The 26875-nt window shown below is 46.5% G+C and overlaps 1 protein-coding gene across 1 annotated transcript in view; it reads left to right on the plus strand.

The window, feature by feature from the left end:
- DEUP1 (deuterosome assembly protein 1) overlaps positions 1–26875 on the plus strand; it is a 102018-nt gene that overhangs the window by 27317 nt on the left and 47826 nt on the right. The window contains exons 6-8 of the mRNA XM_040340143.1: positions 8255–8368; positions 19031–19285; positions 22261–22397. Coding sequence (XP_040196077.1) covers positions 8255–8368; positions 19031–19285; positions 22261–22397 — 506 coding nt within the window. The remainder of the gene's footprint in view (positions 1–8254; positions 8369–19030; positions 19286–22260; positions 22398–26875) is intronic.

The raw sequence follows: 26875 nt of genomic DNA on the forward strand, positions 1-26875 counted from the left end.
CCTATATAGTGTTCTAACTGTATGGGGGAGGGGGGTGACCGATCTGTGTCTATGTACAAGAGACACAGATCGGTCTCCTCTCTCCCTGACAGCACCGCTGTCTGTGAGAGCCGGCAATGAGAAATGTTTACATATGAGATCATCTCTCATTGGCCGCACAGATCGCCTAGCAAATGGCCACTCCGATTGACCGTTCACGGCGATCTGTGATTGGCTGTGTCCAAGGGACACGGCCAGCACAGAAGTTCCCCGCTGCGCGCTCGGGAGCGCGCGCGGGGAACGCGGAAAGGGGCGGACGTCAAGTAGCACCACCCTGCGGCCGTCAATAGTCGTACGGCCGTCGGAAAGTGGTTAAGCATTTTTTTTTTTTTTTTTAAGTATATGTAAACCCGATTCATGAAATTTGAGCTGGGCACAGTGTTTTGTTATCTCTCTTCAATAAGCCCCATAGGTCTCTCCTGACCCGTTCCTCTGTTATCAGCCTGATAACTCCTGACAAATTCTCTGGCACGTCAGATAAAAGTAGCCTGAAATTTCAGTCAGGGGAGGTTTCTGAAATGGATTAACAGGGAGCTGGCCCTGTTACAAAACACCTCTGGGAGTCTTTGCCTATGATGAGAGGGGGTTGTGTGCCTTTCCTCCAATCAGCAATGTTCGCTATCTTGGCTCTGTGTTAAACAGGAAGAAAAAAACAAGATCTGAACTTTCTAAACCGTATATAAATGTGAAGATTGCAGATATGGATGTAAAACTTATGTAGGGAGATTTGGTTAATCTCTGTGTATCATCTAAAGGCTGTTCTCCATACACCCAGTGAAGTGGGTTTACATCCACGTTAGGGTTCCTTTTGGTGGACGTTTACGTTAAAGCAGAACTTCACCCTAAAAAGGAAGATCTGCTTTATGCTCCTCCCACTCCCCTTGTACTTTTTTGGGGGGGAGAGGGGTAGCGAGTACCTTGGTCTGACAGTTGGGATCGCCATGGGGAATTTTTCTCCCCCCCCCCCCCTTTTTCACTGCCTGCAACATTTTTAGACATATCATAGGTCCCAGAAGGCTGCAGGACCCTTCACAGCACAGCGCAGCTCGCGCAAGCGCAGTGGGAAACCGGCTATGAAGCCACAAGAAATTACAGGCTGCTTCCCACTGTAAACATGCTGGCACCAGGGACCCAAAGACTGGTGAAGAACCAGCCTGGGTAAGGACAGAGCTGGATCCTTGGACAGGTAAGTGTCCTTTTATTAAATGTCATTAACTACAGTATTTTGTATCTGCTGACTTCTATTTTTCTCAAACAGCCTTAAGCTGCTTTTTAACCACTTCCCGCCCGGCCTATGGCCGATTTACGTCCGGGAAGTGGTTTTGAAATCCTGACTGGACGTTCCTGGACGTCCTGCAGGATTTCATGCCGCGTGCGCCCGTGGGGGCGCGCGGCGATCGGTGATGCGGGGTGTCAGTCTGACACCCTGTATCTCCGATCTCGGTAAAGAGCCTCCGGCGGAGACTCTTTACCACGTGATCAGCCGTGTCCAATCACGGCTGATCACGATGTAAACAGGAAGAGCCGTTGATGGCTCTTTCTCACTCGCGTCTGACAGACGCGAGTATAGGAGAGCCGATCAGCGGCTCTCCTGACAGGGGGGGTTCGCGCTGATTATTTATCAGCGCAGCCCCCCCTTGGATCGCCACACTGGACCACCAGGGAAGCCCACCCTGGACCACCAGGGAAGGGCAAACAAAAAAAAAAGCCTGCAAAAAAAAAAAAAAGTCTGAAAAAAAGCATAAAAAAAAAAAAATGCCAATCAGTGCCCACAAATGGGCACTGACTGGCAACCTGGGAAATCAGTGCTGCCCCACAGTGTCCATCAGTGCCACCCCAGTGTCCATCAGTGCCACCCCAGTGTCCATCAGTGCCACCCCAGTGTCCATCAGTGCCACCCCACAGTGTCCATCAGTGCCACCCCACAGTGCCCATCCATGCCCAGTGCCCACCTATCAGTGCCCATCTGTGCCACCCATAAGTATCCATCAGTGCCGCCTATGTGTGCCCATCAGTGCCGCCTATGTGTGCCCATCAGTGCCGCCTATGTGTGCCCATCAGTGCCGCCTATGAGTGCCCATCAGTGCCGCATACCAGCGCCGCCAATCAGTGCCACCTCATCTGTGCCCGTCAGTACTACCTCATCGATGTCCATCATTGCCATCTCATCGGTGCCCATCAGTGCCGCCATATCAGTGCCCATAATTGAAAGAGAAAAACTTATTTACAAAAAAATTAACAGAAAAAAATAAAAACTTAATTTTTTTTTCTAAATTTTCAGTCTTTTTTTAGTTGTTGCGCAAAAAAAAAAAAATCGCAGAGGTGATCAAATACCACCAAAAGAAAGCTCTATTTGTGGGGAAAAAAGGACGCCAATTTTGTTTGGGTACAGTGTAGCACGACCCCGCAATTGCCATTCAAAGTGCGACAGTGCTGAAAGCTGAAAATTGGCTTGGGCGGGAAGGTGTGTAAGTGCCTGGTATGGAAGTGGTTAAAGAAACTAAAGGCTTTTTTTTACCCTCCTTAATCTAGAGAAGTGTGTCAATAATTCACCCCTTTGCAAAAGTTGGGGGATAGGTTAGCATGACGCCGGGCTGACATTTCTGCTGGTATAGAAAGGGAATACAAGTGAATAACCGTGTACACATGCCTATCCTTGATAATCGCAACTATGCAAATCCTAACAATGAACTCCTATTCGCTCCTTTTTTGTTCTGCTAAATATACCACTGAAAGCATTTTAATATCTTTTACCTTGAGCGCAAATAAATGGCGTCTTGATTGAGTTAGAAATTCCAAGCTGTCCTGGGCACACTTCCTGTGCTATCTCCAGGAGTCCTCCCTGCTTTTATTTTGCACAACCATTAAGCCTCGTACACACGATCGGATTTTCTGACGGGAATTGTTTGATGGCAGGGTTTTGTTGGAAAAATCTGACTGTTTGTACGCTCCATCGGACAATTGTCGGATTTTCCGACAACAAATGTTGGATAGCATGCTTTTAAGATTTTCTGACAACAAATGTGCGATGCCGGATTATCCGATTGTGTGTCCGAGAAGTCTGTCGAAAAAAAAATCCAAAGTACAAACACGCATTCTCAGAAGCAATGCTAACCATAACACAACATTAGCAGAAGTTGCCCAAAGGGTGGCGCTGAAGAGCTGAAAAAAATATGAATGACCCTGATCAAAGTTTACATACCCTGGTGACTTTGGCCTGATAACATGCACACAAGTTGACACAAAGGGGTTTGAATGGCTATTAGGCCCCTTTCACATGGGCGGATAGAATTCAGCTTTTAGCTGCGGATAGATCAAGTTATCTACCGCAGCTAAACCCAGACAATGCTTTCCTATGTCTACATTCACACACTGCGTTTAGCAACGGTTTCATTACATGGGGTTTGGTGCCAATAGAAAAAATAGATTTGACTGCATCCAGGAACAAGTTAATGCAGCTTTCTGCAGTGTACTATGTTACCTGCAGATGGCAGCGGCAACAAGGAAAGAAAAACAGAAAGCAATGGAACTGTGGAACAGAAATGGAAAGAATGTTCCAACGCAGCTAAACGCGGCAAAACGCAGCCGCACGTAAACGCAGCTAATCGCAATGTACAACTGCAAGTGAATGCTGTGCCAGGATTCTCTGAATTTCAAAATAACAAAACATGCTTTTTAACTTCGGCAGAACAGCCGTCCACGTGAAATGGGCCTTAAAGGTAACCATCCTCACCTGTGATCTGTTTGCTTGTAATTTGTGTGTGTATATAAAAGGGTATGTAAACTTATGAGCACAACTATGTGTATGTGTGTGTGTGTGTGTGTGTGTGTGTGTAATAATATATATAAAAATTCTCTTTAAATATTATCAGCATTGGCCAGATCTTTTCCCCCTCTTTTCTTTTGCCATTTTTGTCTCATTAGGGGGATTTATCTTCACTTCCTGTCCCATAGCCAAAAGAGGAAGCGAGAGGAAATCTCTGTAAAGTAAGGGACCGCCAGGTCACCAGAACCAGTGTCCCCATTGAAAGATTGAAAATTGGCCTGGGCAGGAAGGGGGTATAAGTGTCCACTATTGAAGTGATTAAAAGAAGCTCTCCAGCGACACGCTGTTACCGCTGCAGAGGCTTCCACTCCCACGCATGCAAGTATGCCGTTTATTCGGAGTGCATGTGTCGGTGACGTCACCAAGCTGCTGCTCACTAGCCACTTAACCCCCGGACCATATTGCTGGTCAAAGACCAGAGCACTTTTTGCGATTCGGCACTGCATCGCTTTAACTGACAATTGCGCGGTCGTGCGACGTGGCTCCCAAACAAAATTGGCGTCCTTTTTTCCCCACAAATAGAGCTTTCTTTTGGTGGTATTTGATCACCTCTGCATTTTTTAGTTTTTGCGCTATGAACAAAAATAGAGCGACAATTTTGAAAAAAATGTTTTACTTCTCGCTATAATAAATATCCCCCAAAAATATATAAAAAAACATTTTGTTTTCCTCAGTTTAGGCCGATACGTATTCTTCTACCTATTTTTCGTTAAAAAAAAAAAAATTGCAATAAGCGTTTATTGATTGGTTTGCGCAAAGGTTTACAAAATAGGGGGTATTTTTATGGCATTTTTATTAATATTTTTTTTTACTAGTAATGGCGGCGATCAGCAATTTTTTTTTTTTGGTACTGCGACATTATGGAGGACACTTCGGACACTTGACACATTTTTGGGACCATTGGCATTTTTTTAGCGATCAGTGCTATAAAAATGCATTGGATTACTATAAAAATGCCACTGGCAGTGAAGGGGTTAGCACTAGGGGGTGGGGAAGGGGTTAAGTATGTTCCCTGGGTGTGTTCTAACTGTAAGGGGGGGTGGACTGACATGGGGAAATGACTGATCTTCTGTTCATACATTGTATGAACAGAAGATCAGCATTTCTCTCCCTGACAGGACCGGGAGCTGTGTGTTTACACAAACAGCTCCCGGGCCTCGCTCTGTGGCCTGCGCAAGAGCCGACGTATAGCTACGGGCTCTCGCGCAGGGGAGCCGACCTGCCGCCGTATAACTGCGGCGGCTGGTCGGCAAGCAGCTAGAATATCTCCTAAATGGTGCACATTTAGGAAATATTTAATTTTACCTACAGCTTTATTATAAGTTTACCTGTAGGTAAAAATAAGCAGAAAGCGTTTACTACCACTTTAAGTGACAACTCTGACTCTGCTAGGGCCGCTGACATCACTTACAAGATGTCTTCAGGCTTTTGGCTGTCAACACAAGGGGGGCTTTTATGGGTAGATAACATGCTAAAATACACATTAAACTCATGGAAAGATTGTTGAAATTCTCTGGTGGACAGGGTCTCTTTAAGCTGGCCACCCAATAATCCAATCATACAATCTCCTTTTAGATTTACTAACATTTGTGTAGTACAGGGATTTAAATTAAATCTAATTGGATTTAAAAGAAATGGTTTGTTTCCCAAGACACTATCATCTTGTGGTTAATGGCGCACCAACCATAAAAGGATATTGGACAGCAATTGCATGATCAGGTTGTAACATGTATAGACATTATGTTAGGTTTGGTTCCTTCCATGTTTTTTTCTTTAGGTGTAACCTGTATAGACATTAGGGTTGTACCGATGCTAGTATTGGTGCCGATACCAAGCATTTGCACGAGTACTTTTACTCATGCAAATTCTCTGATGCTTGATCCGATACCTGGCAGGAGGCCAATACACCTGGCATCCTCAGTGTAGAAGGGGGGGGGGGGCAGCCCCACAGATGATCGGGGCTGCTGTGGGGGCAAGCACCAATCTCCTCCATATAGCTTTTCTGACAGCCGCTTCTCTTCCACCTATGGCTGTCAGGGAGACCGGGCTTTTAACTGCCCCCACCTGCCGCGCCGATTTGTGCCCTGGTCCCCCCCTTATCACAGGTCTGTCTGGATGGAGAGCGGAGAAAGGAGCCGGTAAATCTGTAATTTACCGGCTCCTTCCTTTTCCGAATCGGTGATCACTGATTGTCCATTCATAACGGAGCATCATAAACGGTGTTTACAATGTCTCAGTTTATGAATGTAGAGTTGCTGACTACTCTCCATTCATCTTCAGTGCAGCTGAGGCTGCAGAGAAAGGGACTGCGTCTCGAAGGGGAGATGTCAGGGGTGTTTAGACCCCTAATATCTCACCAAAGCCCCCCCTCACAACAGAGTTGATTCATGGAAAAAATAAAGGGGGAGAAATTGTAGTAATTTAAAAGTAAAATTGTAGAAATTAAGAAAAAAAACACCACAAAAAATAATTTAATTGTAATAAAAACTACTGACAGTGCCCATCAGTGCTGCATATTGGTGTAACTGTCACATGACATTAAAAAAAGTATTGTTGTAACCCTAATAGTCATGTGTCCAAAATATTAAATCCTGATTCTAGAATTGTTTTATATATATTGCCTCAACCTTCGCAACATCTCCAAAATACGCCCCTTTCTAACCTATGACACCTCAAAACTCTTAATTCACTCCCTGGTCATCTCTTGCCTTGATTACTGCAACTCCCTCCCCATTGGCTTACCCCTGCATACTCTAACCCCCCTTCAGTCTTTCATAAATGCTGCTGCCAGGCTCATCCACCTTACCAACCGCTCTGTCTCTGCTACTCCTCTCTGTCAATCCCTCCACTGGCTTCCGCTCACCCAACAAATTAAATTCAAACTTCTAACAATTACCTACAAAGCCATCCACAACTCTGCCCCCAGCTACATCACTGACCTAGTCTCTAAATACCAACCTGTACGTTCTCTTCGTTCTTCTCAAGACCTCCTACTCTCTAGCTCTCTCATCACCTGCTCCCATGCTCGTCTCCAGGACTTTTCTAGAGCCTCTCCAAGCCTATGGAACTCCTTACCCCAATCTGTCCGTCTATCTCCTTCTCTATTAGCTTTTAGAGGATCCCTGAAAACCCTCCTCTTCAGAGAAGCCTACCCTTCCCACACCTAACTGTATTTTCATTTGAGTCCATCTGATCATCCCCCACAGCTAACTACCCTTTGTTCTACTTGACCCTCCCTTCTAGATTGTAAACTCTAAGGCCCCATGCACACGAGAAGCAAATGTAAACACATGTAAACTCAAGTTTTCAAAGGCAAAACCCTGCGTTTAAAACGCCCGTTTTTGCAGCGTTTTACCGCGTTTGCGGCTATCAGTGTCCATAACAAAGACATTGTAGACCCTCCCAAAGCTTTCGAACGCAAAAACGTTTGCGTCTGAACCCAAAATTTTGCGTCTGATAAAACGGACATAAACCCAACTGCTTTAAAATGCCAAAAAACGTGATTGTGTGCATGGACACATAGGATAACATTAAATGTGTTATGGGGCAGTTGAAAAAAATGCCCAAATGCCTCTGAACTCGAGTTTAGCAGCGTCTCGTGTGCATGGGGCCTAACGAGCAGGGCCCTCTGATCCCTCCTGTATTGATTTTTATTGTGACTGTACTGTCTTCCCTGATGTAAAGCGCTGCGCAAACTGTTGGCGCTATATAAATCCTGTATAATAATAATAATTATATATATATATTTTTTTTTTTTCTTTACTGCTGTGTAATGTGGTGACAATGGACAGTTCTTTTATAAAGACATTCCCCTTCTAATGCTTCCATTTTGATGTTTGGACCGTACAGCAGGCAGAATCCTCTTTTCCTTGGTGCGCTATGTGGTGATGGCCCAATAATTCCTGCGAGGTTGTTTCATCTCTGTCGTCTCTGCGCTGTAATTAAGAAATCTCTTCTGGTGCTTAGCTTGTCTCTTACTGATATAATGCCGCAAATCCCTGTGGTGTACCAGAGCCGTTTCTCGGTAGTTTGTTGTTTTATTGGTTGTGATCGCTTTGATTCATTGAGTAAACAGTGATTTCTGAGTGCAGCAATTTACAGAAGGTTCAGCGCGCTCTAATTCACGATGTAATTACTGTCATTGTACACGTAAATTATTCACATTCGCTAGGAACGTTTCAAGGTGCCGGAATAAGATGCTTATTCAGTGATGAGGAGCAGCGGTACGCAAAGTGCACAGTCTTAGCAGCCAATCACCTTTCTGATTACTGTTGTCGGATAAAACGACAGCATTGTTGAGAAAACTATGCGTATGGGTATAGAAAATGCTATGGGTCTTGCACTGATGAAATGTGTACTTCCCTTATTTTTTTTATTTTTCAATTGCAGGAATATAAAGTTCAGGCTAAACAATGGCAGAAGCAGAGGTTGCTTTATCAGAATGATTTCAATACGTTGAATGAGAAGAGGAAGGCTCTACAAGAAAAATGTGACTTTTTCCAGGTATGCTTTTTGCCATGTGTAGACCTGTTGAGCTGCCCTGACAGCACTGTTTAAATGCAGAAAAGGAGGTCATGTGTGCACTTGCAGTTAAAGTGGATGTAGACCTTCCACATGAAACGTGAACAATGCATATCACTCTATAGTGTGTACCTGTCTCAATCCAGAGCACTAAGGGCCAGATTCAGGTACATCTGCGGCGGCGTAACGTATCGCATTTAGGTTACACCGCCGCAAGTTTTACGGGCAAGTGCTTGATTCACAAAGCACTTGCCTGTAAAGTTGCGGCGGCGTAGAGTAAATCCCTCTGGCGCAAGCCCGCCTAATTCAAATGATCCGGGTAGGGGGCGTGGATCATTTAAATTAGGCGCGTTCCCGCGTCGAACGTACTGCGCATGCTCCGTTTTGAAATTTCCCGCCGTGCTTTGCGCGAAATGACGTCGCATCGACGTCATTTTTTGAACGTAGACGTGAGTTACGTCCTTTCCTATTCACGGACGACTTGCGCAAAAATAAAAAAATTAAAAATTCGAAGCGGGAACGACGGCCATACTTTAACATGGCAGGTCTATCTATACGCCATGAAATAGCAGCTTTAACTATACGCCGGGAAAAGCCAACTAGCGACGACGTAAGAGAATGCGACGGCCGCGCGTACCTTCGTGGATCGCCGGAAAAAGCTAATTGGCATACCCGACGCGGAAAACGACGCAAACTCCCCCCAGCGGGCGCCGAAGTATTGCACCTACGATCCGAAGGCGTACGAAGCCGTACGCTTGTCCGATCGAAGCCAGAAGCCGTCGTATCTTGGTTTGAGGATTCAAACTAAAGATACGAACGCGGCAAATTTGAAAGTACGCCGGCGTATCAGTAGATACGCCGCCGTACTTCTTCTGTGAATCTGTCATTTTTGTTTGCTGCCTCCTTTCTCTGCTATCTGCATGAGTCCCCTCTAACAAGAGATAAAAATGTAATAGGGAGGGATCTTTAGCTCACAGCCTGTGTGTTCTTGTGTGTGTGTGTGTGTCCTTTCTCAAGCTGTATAAATCCTGCACTGTAAACTGCTATAGAGAAGAGATGCGGCAAATAAACTGGTACAACATATGTAGGGGAATTTGATTCATCTGTGTATCAGTCACTTCCCTGGGTATATGCAAGGGTTTACAACCACTTTAATGTTGTGTAGTTCACAAATGAAGCTGGGTATATACACAGGAATATACTAGTACCTATTGCATACCTCCCAACCATCCCAGATTCACCGGGACCGTCCCAGGATTTCAAGTAAATTCCAGTGTCCGTAAATCTGGGCTGAATCCTGAATTGGAGCCAAGTGCTGGAACAATTTCCAGCACTTGACTCCACTAGTCCACCTGATAGATGCAGCTGTCAAGGCTGGGACTCGCTCAGTGCCCCGCTAGCACAGCTCCCCCACTCACCCGCCAGCTCCACAGCCTATACGAATGGGAGAGGAGGGAGGCTAGATCAGCTCCGAATCGTCCCCATGCCCGTCCTCCACCCCCCCGTCGTGCAGCCAATTATGTTTCTTTCTTTCTTTCTTTCTTTCTTTCTTTCTTTCTTTCTTTCTTTCTTTCTTTCTTTCTTTCTTTCTTTCTTTCTCTCTCTCTCTCTCTCTCTCTCTCTCTCTCTCTCTCTCTCTCTCTCTCTCTTTCTCTCTCTCTCTTTCTTTCTTTCTTTCTTTCTTTCTTTCTTTCTTTCTTTCTCTCTCTCTCTCTCTCTCTCTCTCTCTCTCTCTCTCTCTCTCTCTCTCTCTCTCTCTCTCTCTCTCTCTCTCTCTCTCTCTCTCTCTCTTTTTTCTCTCTCTCTCTTTTTTCTCTCTCTCTCTTTTTTCTCTCTCTCTCTTTTTTCTCTCTCTCTCTTTTTCTCTTTTTCTCTTTCTTTCTTTCTCTTTTTCTCTTTCTTTCTCTCTCTCTCTCTCTCTCTCTCTCTCTCTCTTTCTTTCTTTCTTTCTTTCTTTCTTTCTTTCTTTCTTTCTTTCTTTCTTTCTTTCTTTCTTTCTTTCTTTCTTTCTCTCTTTTCCGCTCTTTTTCTCTCTCCGCCTGAAACAGGAAGTACTGTTGACTGGATCTCCAGCTAAGCAAATTTGCAGCCAATTCACAAAAAACTGTTTGCTTATGCAAACATCATACATTGAGGCATGATGCCAAACATACTGAAAAATAGATTGTTTGTTTTTATACACCTTTAGGACATGTTTACACCAGCCTGGGTCCCTGTGATCCATAGAAACCTCACGTGCGCCACCACTGACCAGATATCATATACAGTATGTAGCATTTATGGCAGCACAACACTGTGCGCACACTGTACAGCAACTGGGGTGCTGTTCATAATGAAGTCTTGGTGTGTGTGTGTGTGCTCCTAACCTTGTGGCAAAAGTTTGGGGAAGGTCCCTTTTCTGTTCCAGCATGATTGTCCCCCTGTGTATAAAGCCAGCTCCATAAGGACATGGTTTGTTAAGTTGGGTGTGGAGTGGCCTGCACAGAGCCCTGACCCCAACCCTATGGAACATCTGTTGCAGGCCAGGGCTTCTCATCCATCATCAGTACCTGACCTCACAAATGTTCTTTTGGCTGCATGTGCACAAATTTCTAAGGGCAAACTTTAAAATCTTACGGAAAGCCTTCCTGGAAAAGTGGAGGTTACTTTGAAACTCAAACAGGGGGGGGGGGGGGGGTTGTAACATCCGCTTTGATGCCCATGGTTTTGGAATTGGATGTCCAACGAGGTGTGATGTTCAGGTGTCCACAAATACTCAACCATATAGTATACATGGGTAGTGGTCAGGGCTCAAGTCCTGCGGGAACGCGTGGGAACGGAGTTCCTGCACTTTTTTCACAGAAGGAACGCGGTTCCCTTTGCAGGACTAGAGCAGCCCGAGCCAATCCTTCACTAAGCGGCGATGCCCAGCTCGAGTCACTGTCAGGGGCAGGCGAACCTTAGTAATCCTTTATGTTACTGGCCGCTTCCTGTATATGGATTCATCGGGTAGTGTGCGGGTATTCCGTCACTTCCTCAAAGCCGCAATGTCTCCTGGGAGCTTTTGTCATTGTTCCCAGAAGACATTGCGGAGGTCTGCCGCGGGTTATCGTGGGATTTAGAAAGAAGCAAGTTCTTTCTAAATCCCGCTACCTGATGAATCCATATACAGGAAGCGGCCAGTAACATAAAGGATTACTAAGGTACAGTGGATTGAAAAAAAAAAAACATGCGGTTTAGTAATTATGCATATGAGCGTATCATTTTTATTTTTTTTGGTGGGGGAGTGGATCTTGGGTGGGAGTTCCCACACTTTTTTCCCCAGGACTTGACCCCTGGTAGTGGTCCTTCAACTGCATCTGTTTACGTTCCATTATAAAATAGTGCTGCAATGGTCTTTTTCAGTCAGAGAATTGGTTTGGAACTTCTCCTGCCTATATTGTAGCTACAAGAGGGTCTGGGCTGTAATCATGGGATCTTGTGTGTTTGCCTCAAGTGGTTAAACAATATTATGGCCATTACATTACAGGCTAATTGACGCCTTTTTCAATTCTGTCATGAAACAAATGAAATTGGATTTATTTGATGCTATATTTTATTTTTGGCTTCGCTTGGATGATAGCCAGTATAAAATGAGATTTGTGGACATGGAGATACATGAGCATTAGCACTTAGTGGAAATTGTTTTCATTTGTCTTAGAGAGGTCATCAAGGTACCCTCCATTAAATTGGAAATGGTTAACGTTTGAAGAGCACCTGTGCTGTAGTAATAAATATAAAGATGTGAAGGAGAAGGGTAGGGGAGACGCACTATTTACTTGGGTGGATGAATTTCTAACTGGTCACATTTATCTCTGAGCTTTGGCAGCCCTATACGCTTGCAGGAAACTGTGTAGAAGACGTAAAATGGAGAATATTGAAACAAGAGGCAGCAGTTCTGCCCTTAAATTAAAGGGGTTGTAAAGCTTCAAATCTAAAAAAAATAACAAACATGTCATCCTTGCCTCCACTGTGCAGCTCGTTTTGCACAGAGGGGCCCCGATCCTGGTCTTCTGGGGTCCCTCTGCGGCTGTCTCGGCTCCTCCCCCACATCAGCTAACCCCTTTCATAGAAAGCTTTCTCCCAAGGGGGTTAGCTTGCGGGCACGCTCCCGTGATTCAGCCGGCGGCCATAGCTGCCGACTGTACCACTCGGCTCCGCCCCTGGCGCACCACGTCATAGGTTTGATTGACAGCAGCGGGAGTCAATGGCTGCGCTGCTATCAATCATCCAATGAATGAGCCAAGAAGAGCCGAAAAGCCTGGTCGAGAAGCCTGCTCGTTTACGACGCTGGACTTTCGAGGGCTCAGGTAAGTAAACGGGGGGCTGGGGGGCCGGCAAACATCAGATGTTTTTTCAGCTCAATGCATAGAATGCATTAAGGTGAAAAAACATGAATCTTTACAACCCATTTAATGTCTGGAAAACTCCAGCCAAACGCCCACTGGGGAGATTATCCTACATTTTCTTGTCCGATTAGAAAAGGCAACGATAAAGTGCTTTTGTTTTTATTTAGTGGAAGTTCACTCTAGAATTAATCTATGAAGGTTAAAGGGGTTGTAAACTGTGACAGGAGACACTTTGGGTGGGGGGTTTGTGGAACTCGGCTTACCCTGGAGAGCTCTAGAAACTCTGGGCCAGATTCACGTAGCCCGGGCGCAGCGTAACGTAAACGATTTAGGTTACACCGCCGCAAATTTTCTGTCTAAGTGCCCGATCCACAAAGCACTTACCTGGAAATTTGCGGCGGTGTATCTTAAATCCGTCCGGCGCAAGGCGGGTCAATTCAAATGGGGCGGGTACCATTTAAATTAGGTGCGCTCCCGCGCCGGACGTACTGCGCATGCACCAGACGCAAATTTCCCGACGTGCTTTGCGCAAAATTACGACGCGCCGACGTTTTGTGAATCGCGACATGAAAAAAAGACTTGCGCCGGGAAAAAATAAAAAAATAATTCAAAAGCGACGTGGGAAAGACGGGTATACTTTTTTACATGGTGTAGTAATTTTACACTTTGTAAAAGGTGCCCTATCTTTGCGACGGCAAACTAACACTTGCGGCGACGTAACGACAGGAAAAAGTTTTGTGGATCGCCGTAACTGCTAATTTGCATACCCAACGCTGGTTTACGACGCAAACTCCCCCCAGCGGCGGCCGCGGTACTGCATCCTAAGATCCGACAGTGTAAAACTATTACACCTGTCGGATCTTAGGGATATCTATGCGTAACTGATTCTATGAATCACAGGGCAGCACAGTGGTGCAGTGAGTAGCACTTTCGCCTAGCAGCAAAAGGGTCGCTGGTTCGAATCCCAACCACGACACCATCTGCCTGGAGTTTGCATGTTCTCCCTGTGTCTGCGTGGGTTTCCTCCAGGTACTCCGGTTTCCTCCCACACTCCAAAGACATGCTGGTAGGTAAATTGGATCTCTTCCAAAATTGGCCCAGTATATATGTGTGTATGACTGTGTGTCCCTAGCGTGTCATGATCCTTACAGGGTAAAAATGACCGCACCAGCCAAGCAGATACTGGCTGGAAAAAGCGCCCAGAGGCGATTCAGTTTGCATGCATTGCGCTATACAAGTCATTCATTCATTCATTTATTATGAATCAGTCGCATAGATAGAAACAGGGATACGACGGCGTATCAGCAGATACGCCGTCGTATCCCTTTTGTGAATCTGGCCCTCTGTGTCCAGCTTCCCCGACCCCTCTTATGTGTAAATCACCCTGTGTCTAATGGGGGCACAGGGTGAATGAGAACCCCACTACGATCTGTGCTAGTCAGACGCAATGTTGTATATGTGTATATATTGTGTGTTGTCTCATGCTGTTGTGGACTCTTTGCTGTGATCGTTTGGGGTGTGACTGTATTCTATTGTGGCGATCTGCCTCAACTATTATGGGATTTGTAAGTGTGTTTGCTGTGAGGAAAGAGGGAGGGGGACTCCTCCAGCAGCCCCCCTGCGTGTCCGTTTCCAAGGGTGGGAGGGAAAAGTCTCTGAGTTATTTATCTGTTGTGTCCATGTGTTTGTTGTTTGCCACTCTACACTGTGTTGCGGCTGGTAACTGGGTGGGCTAAAGAGTCTTAGATAGTGCTGGTTCTGGACAGAGGAAACATTGATGGTGGACATAGTACGGTTTGAGGACGAGGGTTCGTCACATAAACCCTTGTGTTTTTACACCTTAATGCATCCTATGTATTAGGGCAGGGGTCTCCAAACTTTTCAAACAAAGGGTCACTTTATTGTCCTTCAGACTTTAGAAAGGGCCAGATTGTGGCCGGTGGGTGCAGAAAATGTCCCGGGCCCAGCACCAGTAAGAATAAATGTGGCCTCTGGGTTGGTGTTCAGTAGGGGGAGAAGTAGGGCCCCTAACAGTAGGAGGAATAGTATTCCATCATTGATATCAGTAGAAGAAATAGTGCCCCCTTGTTGGTGTCGGTAGAAGGAATAGTGCCTCATATCAGTTGGAGGAATAGTGACCCAAGGGGCCACATCTGGCCCTCGGGCCGCAGTTTGGAGACCCCTGCATTAGGGTGAAAAAACTTCGGACAGTGACCCCAGAAACCGCCCCAGCCCCCAACTCTACTTACCTGAGCCCTTTGATCCCTCTAAGGAGATGCGCTCTAGCTCTCTGCCCAGGGTTCTCGGCTCTTGATTGGATAGATTGATAGCCGCACAGCTATTGGCTCCTGCTGCTGTCAAATCCAATGATGCAGAGCCGGGTCCAGCATTCTGTGTCTATAGGCGCAAATGCTGGACTTGGGAGCGCGCCTGCAAGGTAACCCCCTGGGAGAGTGATTCTCCTAGGGGGTTTACTGATGCAAGGAGGAGCCGCGAGAGCACCGTGGGACCCCAGAAGACTATGATCGGGGCCACACTGTGCAAAATGAACTGCACAGTGAAGGTAAGTATGATACCCTATATACTCAAGTATAAGCCGACCCAAATGTAAGCAGAGGCACCTAATTTTACCTCAAAAAAACTGGGAAAACTTATTGACTCAAGTATAAGCCTAGGATGTCCATCTGCATGCCTCACTGTGCCTCACTTTACCTCACTGTATCCATGTGCATGCCTCACTGTGCCCATGCCTCACTGTGCCCATGCCTAGACTGACGTTTAACATGGGAGTCTATGGAAGGGGTGCCCGGGTTGGAAAAATCGGTGCTCTCTAGCCGTAGGTCCCCCAGACAACAAACTTTGAACACCTGTAGAGGCTACATGTGTACCAAGATCTGGGTCCAGGGGACCTACGACTGGCCAGTACCGGGTCCCCAAATTCACCAGAGAAATTACAGTTTAACATTGGAGTCTATGGAAGGGGTGCCTGGCTTTGAAAAATCGGTGCTCACCGGCCGTAGGTCCCCCGGACAACAAACTTTGCACACTTGTAGAGGAAGAGTGGGGCTACATGTGTGCCAAGGTTGGGGTCCCTACGGCTGCCTTGTACCGGATCCCTAAAGTCCGGGAGATCAGGCGCAAAATGGTGAGTATAAGCCGAGGGGGGCATTTTCAGCACAAAAAAAATGCTGAAAAACTCGGCTTATACTCGAGTATATACAGTATGTATGGTGTGTGTGTTTTTTTTTTTAAATAAAAAGAGTTTACAAACCCTTTAACTAGCCGTATTACAATTTACAATCATACTCTGGAGTAAATTGTCCTGTTTGCATGTAAAGTTCAAGCAACGTATACATGCGTACAGCATTAATGCAGCCTATTGGTTGTTAGGATGCAGGTGTCCACTGCTGCCTATTGTCCTTTGTTGCTAGAAAGCAAGCAGCCTTTCAGGCTCCGTTGCTAGGGCGCAGGTGGCTATTGACGCATGGCTTCCTTAGTTGGTAGCACACAGGTGGTCATTGCTGCCTAGCATCCTCTGTTGCTACGACACAGACGCCTCTTGCACCCTAATAGAGTATATTTTGCACTGTACATTTATATGTGTAATTTTTTTTTTTTTTAAATCTGAACGCAGTGCTAGCTGACTCCCAGATAGCAAGAATAGCTTGCCACAAGACTGTGACAGTGTTGAATTGTAAGTCTGTTAACTTGCGGCACATTTTCACTGGCACGTTGTACACTTGCAGAGCACTTGAAGCATAAGTTCTAGTTGACAATTTTCCAATTTGTAGCAAATTTGTGTGGCCATTCTCTAGCAAGAGCAAAGTTGCAGTGGGCAGTCTACAGCAAGAGATCTGCAAGTCTACAGCATGAAAATTCAGCCACAGTGCCCCCTGTGGTGGGATGACTATTGCACAACATAACTGAACCTGAACTTGCAGCAGACTTGCAGAATGTTTGCAAAGAAAGTTGATTTGGAGTCATGCAATGTGGACTTGCTGCAATTGTGAAAGTCTGGCAAGTCTAACAAAAGCTTAGCACGTCATTTTCAAACTTGCAGCTCAATTGCTTGCTATCTGGGCTGATCTTTACGCAGATGTGTTAGTGGGCCCATAGAACGCAATACACTTGTGTTCTGAAATTGATAAAAATGCAGTGTTTTTGTGACTACATGCATGAGCCCTTGCGGCTCCTTTACATGAGCATTGTCTGATCTGCGGTGCATTACTTTTTAAAGGGCAGGAGGTTGGGAGGTGTTGCGTCGCTCTCTCACTGCCTGTTTCAACCCCCAAGAGCCTGCAATACTGCAACTGCTTGCATTGCATGATACTGCAGAGCGGTTGTGGAGTGACCCTCTTCACTTGAATGTACTGCCTGCCAAGCAAAGGATCATGGGTGCAGCAAATCTATACGTTTTTGGTTGCCTTAAAGCGGAGCTCCACCCTAAAGTGGAACTCGCGCTGATCGGAACCCTCCCCCCCTGCGGTGTCACATTTGACACCTTTCAGGGGGAGGGGGGTGCAGAAGATACCTGTCTAAAGACAGGTATTTGCACCCACTTCCGGCCACAACAGTCTCGGGCAGACTGCGGGCATGACGTCACCTCCCAATCCCCTCCGTTGTGTGCTGGGAACACTCGGCTCCCAGTACACAGCAGGAGCCAATCGGCAGGCGCAGCGTGACTCGCGCATGCGCCGTAAGTGTAACAGGAGTGACTTTTGGGCACAGATTGAGCCAGGAGATGGGGTGGCAAGTGAATCATAATGCATGTATTACATGAGATGGGACATTAATAATCATGTTTGCAGGATGTCTTGCGATATCACAAGTTGTTGGCTATTCAATGTGGGGACACATTCTTTTGAAAGGTGTTAATTGCATCTACCCCTAGACATTTCATTAACCATTGTGTAAGGCTTTAAAGGTGTTAATCCAGGTCTGCTCCCAGACCTCTAATTATGTATGCTAAATACTGTTTTGTGTGTGGAATGGAACTTGTCAACCTGTCTGTCGGAGACAGAACGTCTGCCTAACGATGTGGGTTGAAGAGATCATTGTGTGATGGTGTTTTGTTTGAGTTCTGTTAATGAAGGAATGTGCAGTGATTAGATCATGATAATTATAGGCCGGCGCCGACATGTCTAGAATGTTTAGTAATTAGCTCAAAGAATGTGATTGAAGCCCCCCAAGGTGTGATGTGTGTGTGGGGAGTTCATTGTTGCTGTGATTAATTTTAACATGTTGTACTGTATATAAGAAAGCTAAGTGTACCATTAAAGAGTCCTACTTGACCCTTCAAAATGTAGCCCCGTCTCGTTCTTGAAAGGGCATTCTATTGGATTATTATTCTGCTCCTTCTACAGCTGAACCTGACTCTCTCTCTGGATCTCGTGGATGGGATTATACCGGCTTTACTTGCATACAGCAACTTGCCAGGGAAAAGGACGTCTCCAACGGCTGATACCCTCTCACTACATGGGTAGCCGTTACAGTACGGAACTGGGCAGTGGAGCCGGAGCGCTTCACTTCCTGGTTCCCTCACCGTTGATGGCGGGGGGAGCAGCAGAGTGACGAGCGATCGCTCGTCCTTTGCTGCGGGCGCTGGACTCCAGGACAGGTAAGTGTCCTAGTATTAAAAGTCAGCAGCTGCAGTATTTGTAGCTGCTGGCTTTTAATATTTTTTTTTCATGGCACATCCGCTTTAAGGCTGGATTCACACCTATGCATTTTTTGTGCTTTTTGCATTTTGCAGATTTGCACTACAGTCCATTTAACATGGTTTCCTATGGAACATGTTCTGTAGTGCGAATATGCAAAAAGCACTAAAAATGCATAGGTGTGAATCCAGCCTAAGAAGGGGAAACGGTAAACGGTCGGGGGTAGTAAAAACACAGCTCAACCACCTGTTTTTATCACCCCCCCCAACTGCACGTGTAAACTTAGCCTTACAGAGCAGCCCAGGTTTGCGGTGCCAAGCGACGTGGAGGGGAACAGATTCAGATTGAAAGCAGCTTGGCATTGTCTGTTTTTTTAACAAAAAAGTACAACGTTTTGCTCCAGATATGTACACTTTAATAAACTTTTGTACCGCCTGTCTGTGTCTCATCTGCAGAACCTTTTCCAGTAATTATTCCAGCTGGCTGAGCAGAAGCAGTGGGTGTTTGCTGTTTCATTTGTCTAATTGGTGCACAGAGTCTCGTTATTGTGCCCACAATAAGGAATTCAGTGTGTAATTAATTGTGATCTTAGTGTTTTTTTTTTTCTCCTGGCGGTGCAGAAACAGTCGCAGAGCTATCAGGAGCAGCTCTCGAGCAGGACGCAGCTGCAGGATGAGCTCATTACCAATAACCAAAGTGAAATCCGAAGATTGAGGTGCCAGCTTGATGCCTCGCAGGAGAAGATCAGAAGTGACGAGGTCATCATTGAAAACCTCAAGTCTGCTGTAAAAGAAATCACATTAAGCAGGAACTTGCTGAAAGAGGAAAATCGGCAGCTCTTGCAGGAACTGAGGAATTGTCAAATGCGCTGCCAGGTAATGCAGTGATAGAGCGCAGCGTCTGTCAGCAATACAGGCAATCAAGTCCTAATGGATCTTGTGTAGGGTCCGATGAAGGGGGTCATAAAGTAAATTTACAGCAGTGTCACTATAAAGCCAGCCATAGAGTATCTGATGTCTCGTCAGGAGTGATATGGGGGGGGGGGGGGATCCTTTCCTTTTTCCTCCATTAAAGTATATGTAAACCCACACCTTGGGGGGGAAACCCATTCTGTTTAAAATATTAATGAATAGCTATATATATATATATATATATATATATATTTGTTGCACCATTTCTTCTGTTGCTTTCCCTAAAAATCGAAAGAGTTGCACCCTGCAGTGGAGGATTGTGAATATGTAAATGGTGGGTGGCAAGACTGTCTTTCAAACCTCCTGCGAAGACTTCAGAACAGTGGCGGCTGGTGCTCAAAATATTTGGGGGGGTGCAAACAAACGAAAAATAAAACAATTGCGGCCTCACTGTGCCCATCAAATGCAGCCACTGTGCCCATCAAATGCAGCCACTGTGCCCATCAAATGCAGCCACTGTGCCCATCAAATGCAGCCACTGTGCCCATCAAATGCAGCCACTGTGCCCATCAAATGCAGCCACTGTGCCCATCAAATGCAGCCACTGTGCCCATCAAATGCAGCCACTGTGCCAATTAATTGTCGCCACTGTGCCATCAATTGTCGCCACTGTGCCATCAATTGTCGCCACTGTGCCATCAATTGTCGCCACTGTGCCATCAATTGTCGCCACTGTGCCATCAATTGTCGCCACTGTGCCATCAATTGTCAGCACTGTGCCCATCAATTGTCAGCACTGTGCCCATCAATTGTAGCCACTGCGCCCAGCAATTGTAGCCACTGCGCCCAGCAATTGTAGCCACTGCGCCCAGCAATTGTAGCCAATGCGCCCCATCAATTTTCGCCACTGTGTCCAGCAATATTGTAGCCACTGTGCCCAGCAATTGTCACCACTGTGCCCTGTAAAATGCCCCCCCCCCTGCCTGGCACTTACCTTTCTGGGGTCAGCCATCCTGCTTCTACCATCCCTCAATGTCTTCTCCCACCCTTGATGACGCTTCAGCCAATCAGGTTACCGGTAACCAGAACCGGTGAACCTGATTGGCTGAGACGCCTGTCAGTCTTATCCAAGGAACGCACCCCCCCCCCCGTGCGTCCCTTGGATAAGCATCTGGAAGCCGGAGGGCTGTAATCGGAAAGCCTATCAGAGCCATTGGCTCTGATAGGCACTTCCACAGCCAACCAGCTGCCGTTATTCGGATGGCCGGCGCTCGCCAGGGGGCCAGCCATCTGAATAGTTGGCAGCAGCGGCAATACAAAGATTCATGCAATGCATGAATCTATGTATTGTATTCCGTGGCGGTGCGAGAGGGGGCGGCGCTCCGGCGCCCTCTATGGACGCACCGCCACTGCTTCAGAATTCTATCCTTCTGGGAGCGTCTTCTGCCTGCACCCCCCACTACATGCCGGGGTTTTCCCCATCAACCCTTGTATGACTACAGGGCACAGTAGTGACATAGAGGCCATTGGGAGGAACCATTGAGTGCACTGGATGATGCAGGCAGTCGGATACTAAAGTGGTTTTTAGAGTTTAAATCCATGTCAGCAGCAGGACAGGGACTTCTGTTCCACTCCCAGAACAAAATCGAAGCGGGTGGTGCGTTGCCCAGCCATTAATTTTTTATAAATGAATACAAGGCTTCCTCTGATTGGCCAAGGTGGAGAGGCGGGCTGACAACTACACAATCTCCACTTCAGCCAGCCAGAGAGAGCCCTGTGCTCATTGATAAAATAAAAGGCTTCATGTGAATGGCTGAGCAACACACGGCCGGACTCGATTTTGTTCAGGGAGTGGGGCTCTGCCTCAACACAGTGCTGTATACTGTATGCAGCTAAAGTACAGTGGGCCATATTCTCAGTGAAGTTACGATGGAGTAAGTCAGGATACTCCATCGTAACTCCCTTTTTTGGCCCGTGTATCTATGCTCCTGATTCTCAGAATAATTTTTGCATAGATACACTTAAGATCCGCCATCTGTAAGTCACTTACACTGGCGGATCTTAAATGCAATGACGCCGGCCGCCGCTAGATGGCATTTACGTGAAGGACTCATTTGCGTATGCAAATGATCCTTCTACGCCGATTCCCGAACGAGTTTGCGTCGCGTAACCGTCGCTAACGTCGTTTGCGTAAGCGGAAACTTACTCCTGCTATATGAGGGGTAAGTTTCCGCAAGTCTCGCGTAGGCCATGTTACGGATGGCGTCGGGTCCCCGTCGTGTTTTTTCGTCGGGTACGTCGTTTACGTAAGTCGTTCTTGAATACGACTTTACGTCAATGACGCACACGTCGGCGTCATTGACGTTTTCCGCCGAGAACTGGAGCATGCGCACTGGGCTTTTTGCAGCCCGGCGCATGCCCAGTTCTTTCGCATCGGGGGCGCGCTTCATTTGAATAGAAGACGCCCCCTTGGAGATCCGCCAGGCTACGCCGGGACACTTACACTCCGCTGTCCCAACTTATGGAGCAAGTGTTTGGGGAATACAACACCTGCTCCAGTAAGTTGGGACAGCGGAGTGTAAGTGCCCTAAGCGCAGCAGGCGGATATTTAGAGAGAATATGGCCCAGTGTATACAGTGGTGACAGCGGCCAAATGTTTTGGTAAAGGAAATGTTTTTTTTTTTTGGGGGGGGAGCTTGGCCGAAACAAAGTTATTTAAGGTGATAGCAAAATTGGAGTTAGACTTTAAGGTGAAGGATTTGCCCATGTGGCTATGCATGCTGTGCTATGTTCTCAGTTCGGATATTTGAACTCAGTTGGTTAATCAGAAATCCATCTGATTGTGACTACTACTGGCCGAATCGGTAGTCTTTTAAAGTTTATGGTTTACATGATGTACAAGTTAGTCACTCTCTCTTCTGTATTGTTTGGCACTCCAGAAAATCGAAATTGAACTCTCTGAAGCTAAAACTGAACTTCAGGCACATGACAACCTCTGGAGAGCAGCGGAGCGAGATCAAAGCCCGTTACGCCTAGATGTGGCTCGATATCAGAACTCGCAGGGGAATACGTTCAGGTATGGCTTATTTAATCGTTTGCAAAAATGATTTGATGAAATCTGACTTAAAGTGAACCTGGCAGTCATTTGAAACTTGAAAAGGAAACTTGTATTAAAGAAATATGTGGGTTCGGGGCAGGAGAAGGTATCTGAAGCAGCCTATTGCTTACTATCACATGTTGATTAGGTTATAGAAGAGAGGGAGTGGGGGGGCTATAGTTATGGTAGGCCAGGGCTTGACAAATTTGCTTGGAATCTAGGAGCCAGCTGAAAATGTTAGGAGCCAGAAACGTGCCCCGTCCTGCCGAGCTCGCGTGCAGAAGCGAACGCATACCTGAGTAGCGCCCGCATATGGAAGCGGTGTTAAAACCACACATTTGCGGTATCGCCGCGATTGGTAGAGCAAAAGCAATAATTCTAGCCCTAGACCTCCTCTGTAACTAAAAACGTTCAACCTGTAGAACTTTTTTAAACATCGCCTATGTAGATTTTAAAGGGTAAAAGTTTGTTGCCATTCCACAAGCGGACGCAATTTTAAAGCGTGACATGTTGGGTATCAATTTAGGGAAGCCCCATTAGCCTTTCTGGTTGTCTTGTCATACCAACAGCCACCACAAGAGGGCGCCAGATTCCAGAAGGAACCATAGGACTGCAGAAGGCCGCAAAGCCGCCGCCTCAATTACCAGCCAACGCGATCGCAGGGGGGTGCGCACGGAGACGGGGTACCCCAGCTGTGCCGCCCCAGGCGCCAGGTCGCTAATTCTAGTTGCAATTGCTTGTTGAACCCTGTGGTAGACTTATGTAACAGCTTCAGAGAAGTACTACTAAGGGCAATGATGAAGTGCTATAACCCACTACTAACAAATCCATTTATAACCTTTTATTAGTTTAGAAAGTTTGGAAATACCAAATCTAAACAAAGGGCCAGTTTACTGTCCTTCAGACTTCAGGGGGGCTAAATTGTGGTAAGTGGGAGTAGAAAATGTCCCAACATTAGTGAAAGTAAACCATGCCTTAAGCTTGATGAGCAGTGGAAGTAAAATAATTACATAGTGCCCGTGGCCAATAAGAAGAGGAATAGTGCCCCATCATTGGCATCAGTGAGAGGAATAGTGCCCCATCATAGGCATTAGTTGGTGGAATAGTGCCTCTTTATTGGTATCAGTGGGAGAAACGGTGCCCTGGTATTAGTTTGAGGAATAGTGCCCCATCATTGGTATCAATAAGAGAGAAAGTGCACCATCATTTGTGTCATTGGCAGGAATTCTGATCCAATCATGGGATCCAGTGTGATTAAATAATGTCTCGTAGCAGTGGGAGGAATAGCGCCCCAAGGGCCAGATGAGGGCAAAAAAAAGGCCACAGGTCGCAGTTTGGAGACCACTGGTTTAGATCTATCAAGGCAATGCAACATGAAATCTGCTTTTGCATTTGCTGTACTTTAAACATTGGGAAGACAAACTTTCACCATCCCTTTTGGGGTTTCTTTTCCGATAAAACATTAAGATGAGTAAATGAGTTGTTTAGTTTTGCCCTTGTGAACATAAGCCGTTTATCTGGAGATAATTAAGCATTGGATCATTATAGGGATCATTATGGGGAATGCAGACACTGTTGGTTCTTTTAGCTGGACTTTATTAATAAGGTGAAGAGTAGGGTGCAGCGACCCAGAGGGCAAATCGGACTGCTTCTTTAATTGGTTGTCAGTGCAACAATCTATAATTGATGAATGCTTGCTATGGTGTACTGTGCGTTACTTAATTAATCAGTTGTGCAGACCATTCCCAGTAGCGTCGGAGACCTTGGTCCTGACCTGTGAGGTTAGATAATAATGTACAGTACTCTAACAGTGTAGTTGAATAAGCATCTCTTTACAATCTTTGCACCATCAGACAGTCTGAAAATGTCTCGGAGATCACGTAAAAGTGGACCTAGCAGAATTTCAAACTATAAAAACTAATAGCTGGATTCAAAAAGACGCGCCTAACGTTAGGCAGGCGTAGCGTATCTCGTATACGCTACGCCGCCGTAAGTTAGAGAGACAAGTGCTGTATTCACAAAGCACTTGCGTCCTAAGTTACGGCGGCGTAGCGTAATTGTGCCGGCGTAAGCGCGCCTAATTCAAATTGTGAAGAGGTGGGCGTGTTTTATGTAAATAAAGCATGACCCCACGTAAATGACGTTTTTATCGAACGGCGCATGCGCCGTCCGTGGACGTATCCCAGTGCGCATGCTCCAATTTACGCCGCAAAGACTCATTGATTTCGACGTGAACGTAAATTACGCCCAGCCCCATTCACGAAAGACTTACGCAAACGACATAAAAATAAAAAAATTTGACGCAGGACCGATGTCCATACTTAACATTGGCTGGGCCAGCTTTTTGTTGTACTAACTTTACGCCTGAAAACGCCTTACGTAAACGGCATATCTTCACTGCGACGGGCAAGCGTACGTTTGTGAATAGGCGTATCTCGCTGATTTACGCATTCTAGGCGTAAATCGGCGTACACGCCCCTAGCGGCCGGCCTAAATAGACAGCTAAGATACGACGGCGCCCGCCATCGTATCTTAGCTAGATTTAAGTGTATCTCAATTTGAGAATACACTTAAATTTACGACGGCACAGATTCAGAGTTATGACGGCGTATCTACTGATACGCCGGCGTAAACCTCTCTGAATCTGGCTATAAGAGTGTTGTCAAACTGCAAGAACCTTGGCTTGAGTTCATGTACATTGGGTAGTCCTCAGCCAGATGTCTTTGGAACCAAGAGTTAAATACGGGGCCTTAATGCTAAATGTAGGGCCCTGACTTCTGGCATGGAACTAAGCCATACACCTGTCATTCATCAGTCCAATGTGAGCGCCTTTAGTTGCCAATTAGGCTCTCCCATAGCACTATTACTTGGTAGGGGGCTTAGTTCCAATGTGGACGGGGTGAGCCGAAATCAAGGCTTTCTGTATGGTGTTATTTTGATTTCCAGAGCATCCCAGAACCACAAAACTCTAGCTGAGGATTAACAAATGTACTTTTTAGCAAAGCGTCTGAAGTTTTGGTTCTGAAAAATGCGTTCTGGCCCTGGGGCATTGGGGGGAGACGATGGGGGGTCCTCCTGGGGCGCGGGGGGATATGTGCTGTTTTAAGGGGGGAATTGGAGGCTGCAAGCGCGCCACGGATTTTCCTAAACGCGGCCACCGCAAGAAAATTTTTGCGAGATTGTGCGGGCTGCGGTGGAGTTGTAGGATGGCCGGGAGCTGTGGGGGGGAGATGCTTCGATCGTTCTGGGGGTGAAAGGGGGATAAATGACCGCTGTCCTGGGCCGCAGCCGCGGCTTATCCTGAAAAGGACGACCGCACACTGTGCCGGGGGGGGGGGGATGATCTAGGGAGGCCGGGTCCTTACCTTGAGAGGCACCGGTAATGGCTGGTGGTTTTGGGGAGGCCGAGGGAGGTCCGAGGGGAAGGGAGATCACTGGTCCTGAAGCTGGGGCAGGGGATCTAGGAGAACCCTGCCTATCTGGTGCTCGAGCCACACGTCCTACTCCTAGGAACGCGCACCGCTTACTAGCAAGCACCAGTTCTCGCCCTGGGAGGGAGAGCAGACTCTATTGCAATATAGAAGATATTTGCTCAAAGTGGATAGAATTGTAGGCTTGTCTTTGGTGTTGGCTAAAGGCCTGAAAGAAGCAGCTTTTGTGTACATTAGATTGGGCAGGACAGCCCCACATAGGTTCTTCAACTAACATCAGTACTTCTTAGGCATGCCATCGATTTTATGTAATTTATCTTTCGTGCAACCACGGGTTGTAGGAAAGAAAATCGCTAGATTTCCCCCATCAACACAGTAAGTGTTGATGAGAGAAACTCTCTTGTGGAGCAGTCCTGCCAGGAGAACATAAAGATTATTGGTAGCAGCTATAGCTGCTGGCAATAATCGCTTGCTAGAAATCCAACATGTTGGTTGTACCCAAGTCGATCCAATCAGCCTGCCCATAGATGGATCAAATCTTGCCGGTATCTGCTGAACTGGCCGAGATTTTGAACCATCTATGGTCGGCTTTAGTGACCCTGAATCCCAGGGTCAGTTCAGTGGAATGCACGTTCTACCCCATTGTAGCTTTGTGTACCAATAAAGTTACCAAGTGGTATAGGTAGTGGTCAAGCTATAATATGCAATTTAAATAGCTTAATAATACTATCCGGTATAATAGCCTAAGAACAGTACCGTTTCAGAATGGGTAAGGTTGGGCATATTGCAAACCATGCTAAAGAAGTTTCTTAGTGGGCAGTATGTGCAGGAGAGGAGTGCAGAGGGCATAACCATGGGCAGTATGTGCAGGAGGGATGTGGGAAGGTATATGAGGGGGAGGTATTTTGAAGGATAAGATTTTGGCGGATATGTGAGGAGGTGATATGTGCAAGAGAGTAGTGTGGAGGGTGTGGGGGAGATGTAGGAGGGGACTCTGGAATATTTCATCGTGCTGAGGTGTTAATG

This window comes from Rana temporaria, chromosome 2 (genome assembly GCF_905171775.1).
Source record: "Rana temporaria chromosome 2, aRanTem1.1, whole genome shotgun sequence".
NCBI classification, from domain to species: domain Eukaryota; kingdom Metazoa; phylum Chordata; class Amphibia; order Anura; family Ranidae; genus Rana; species Rana temporaria.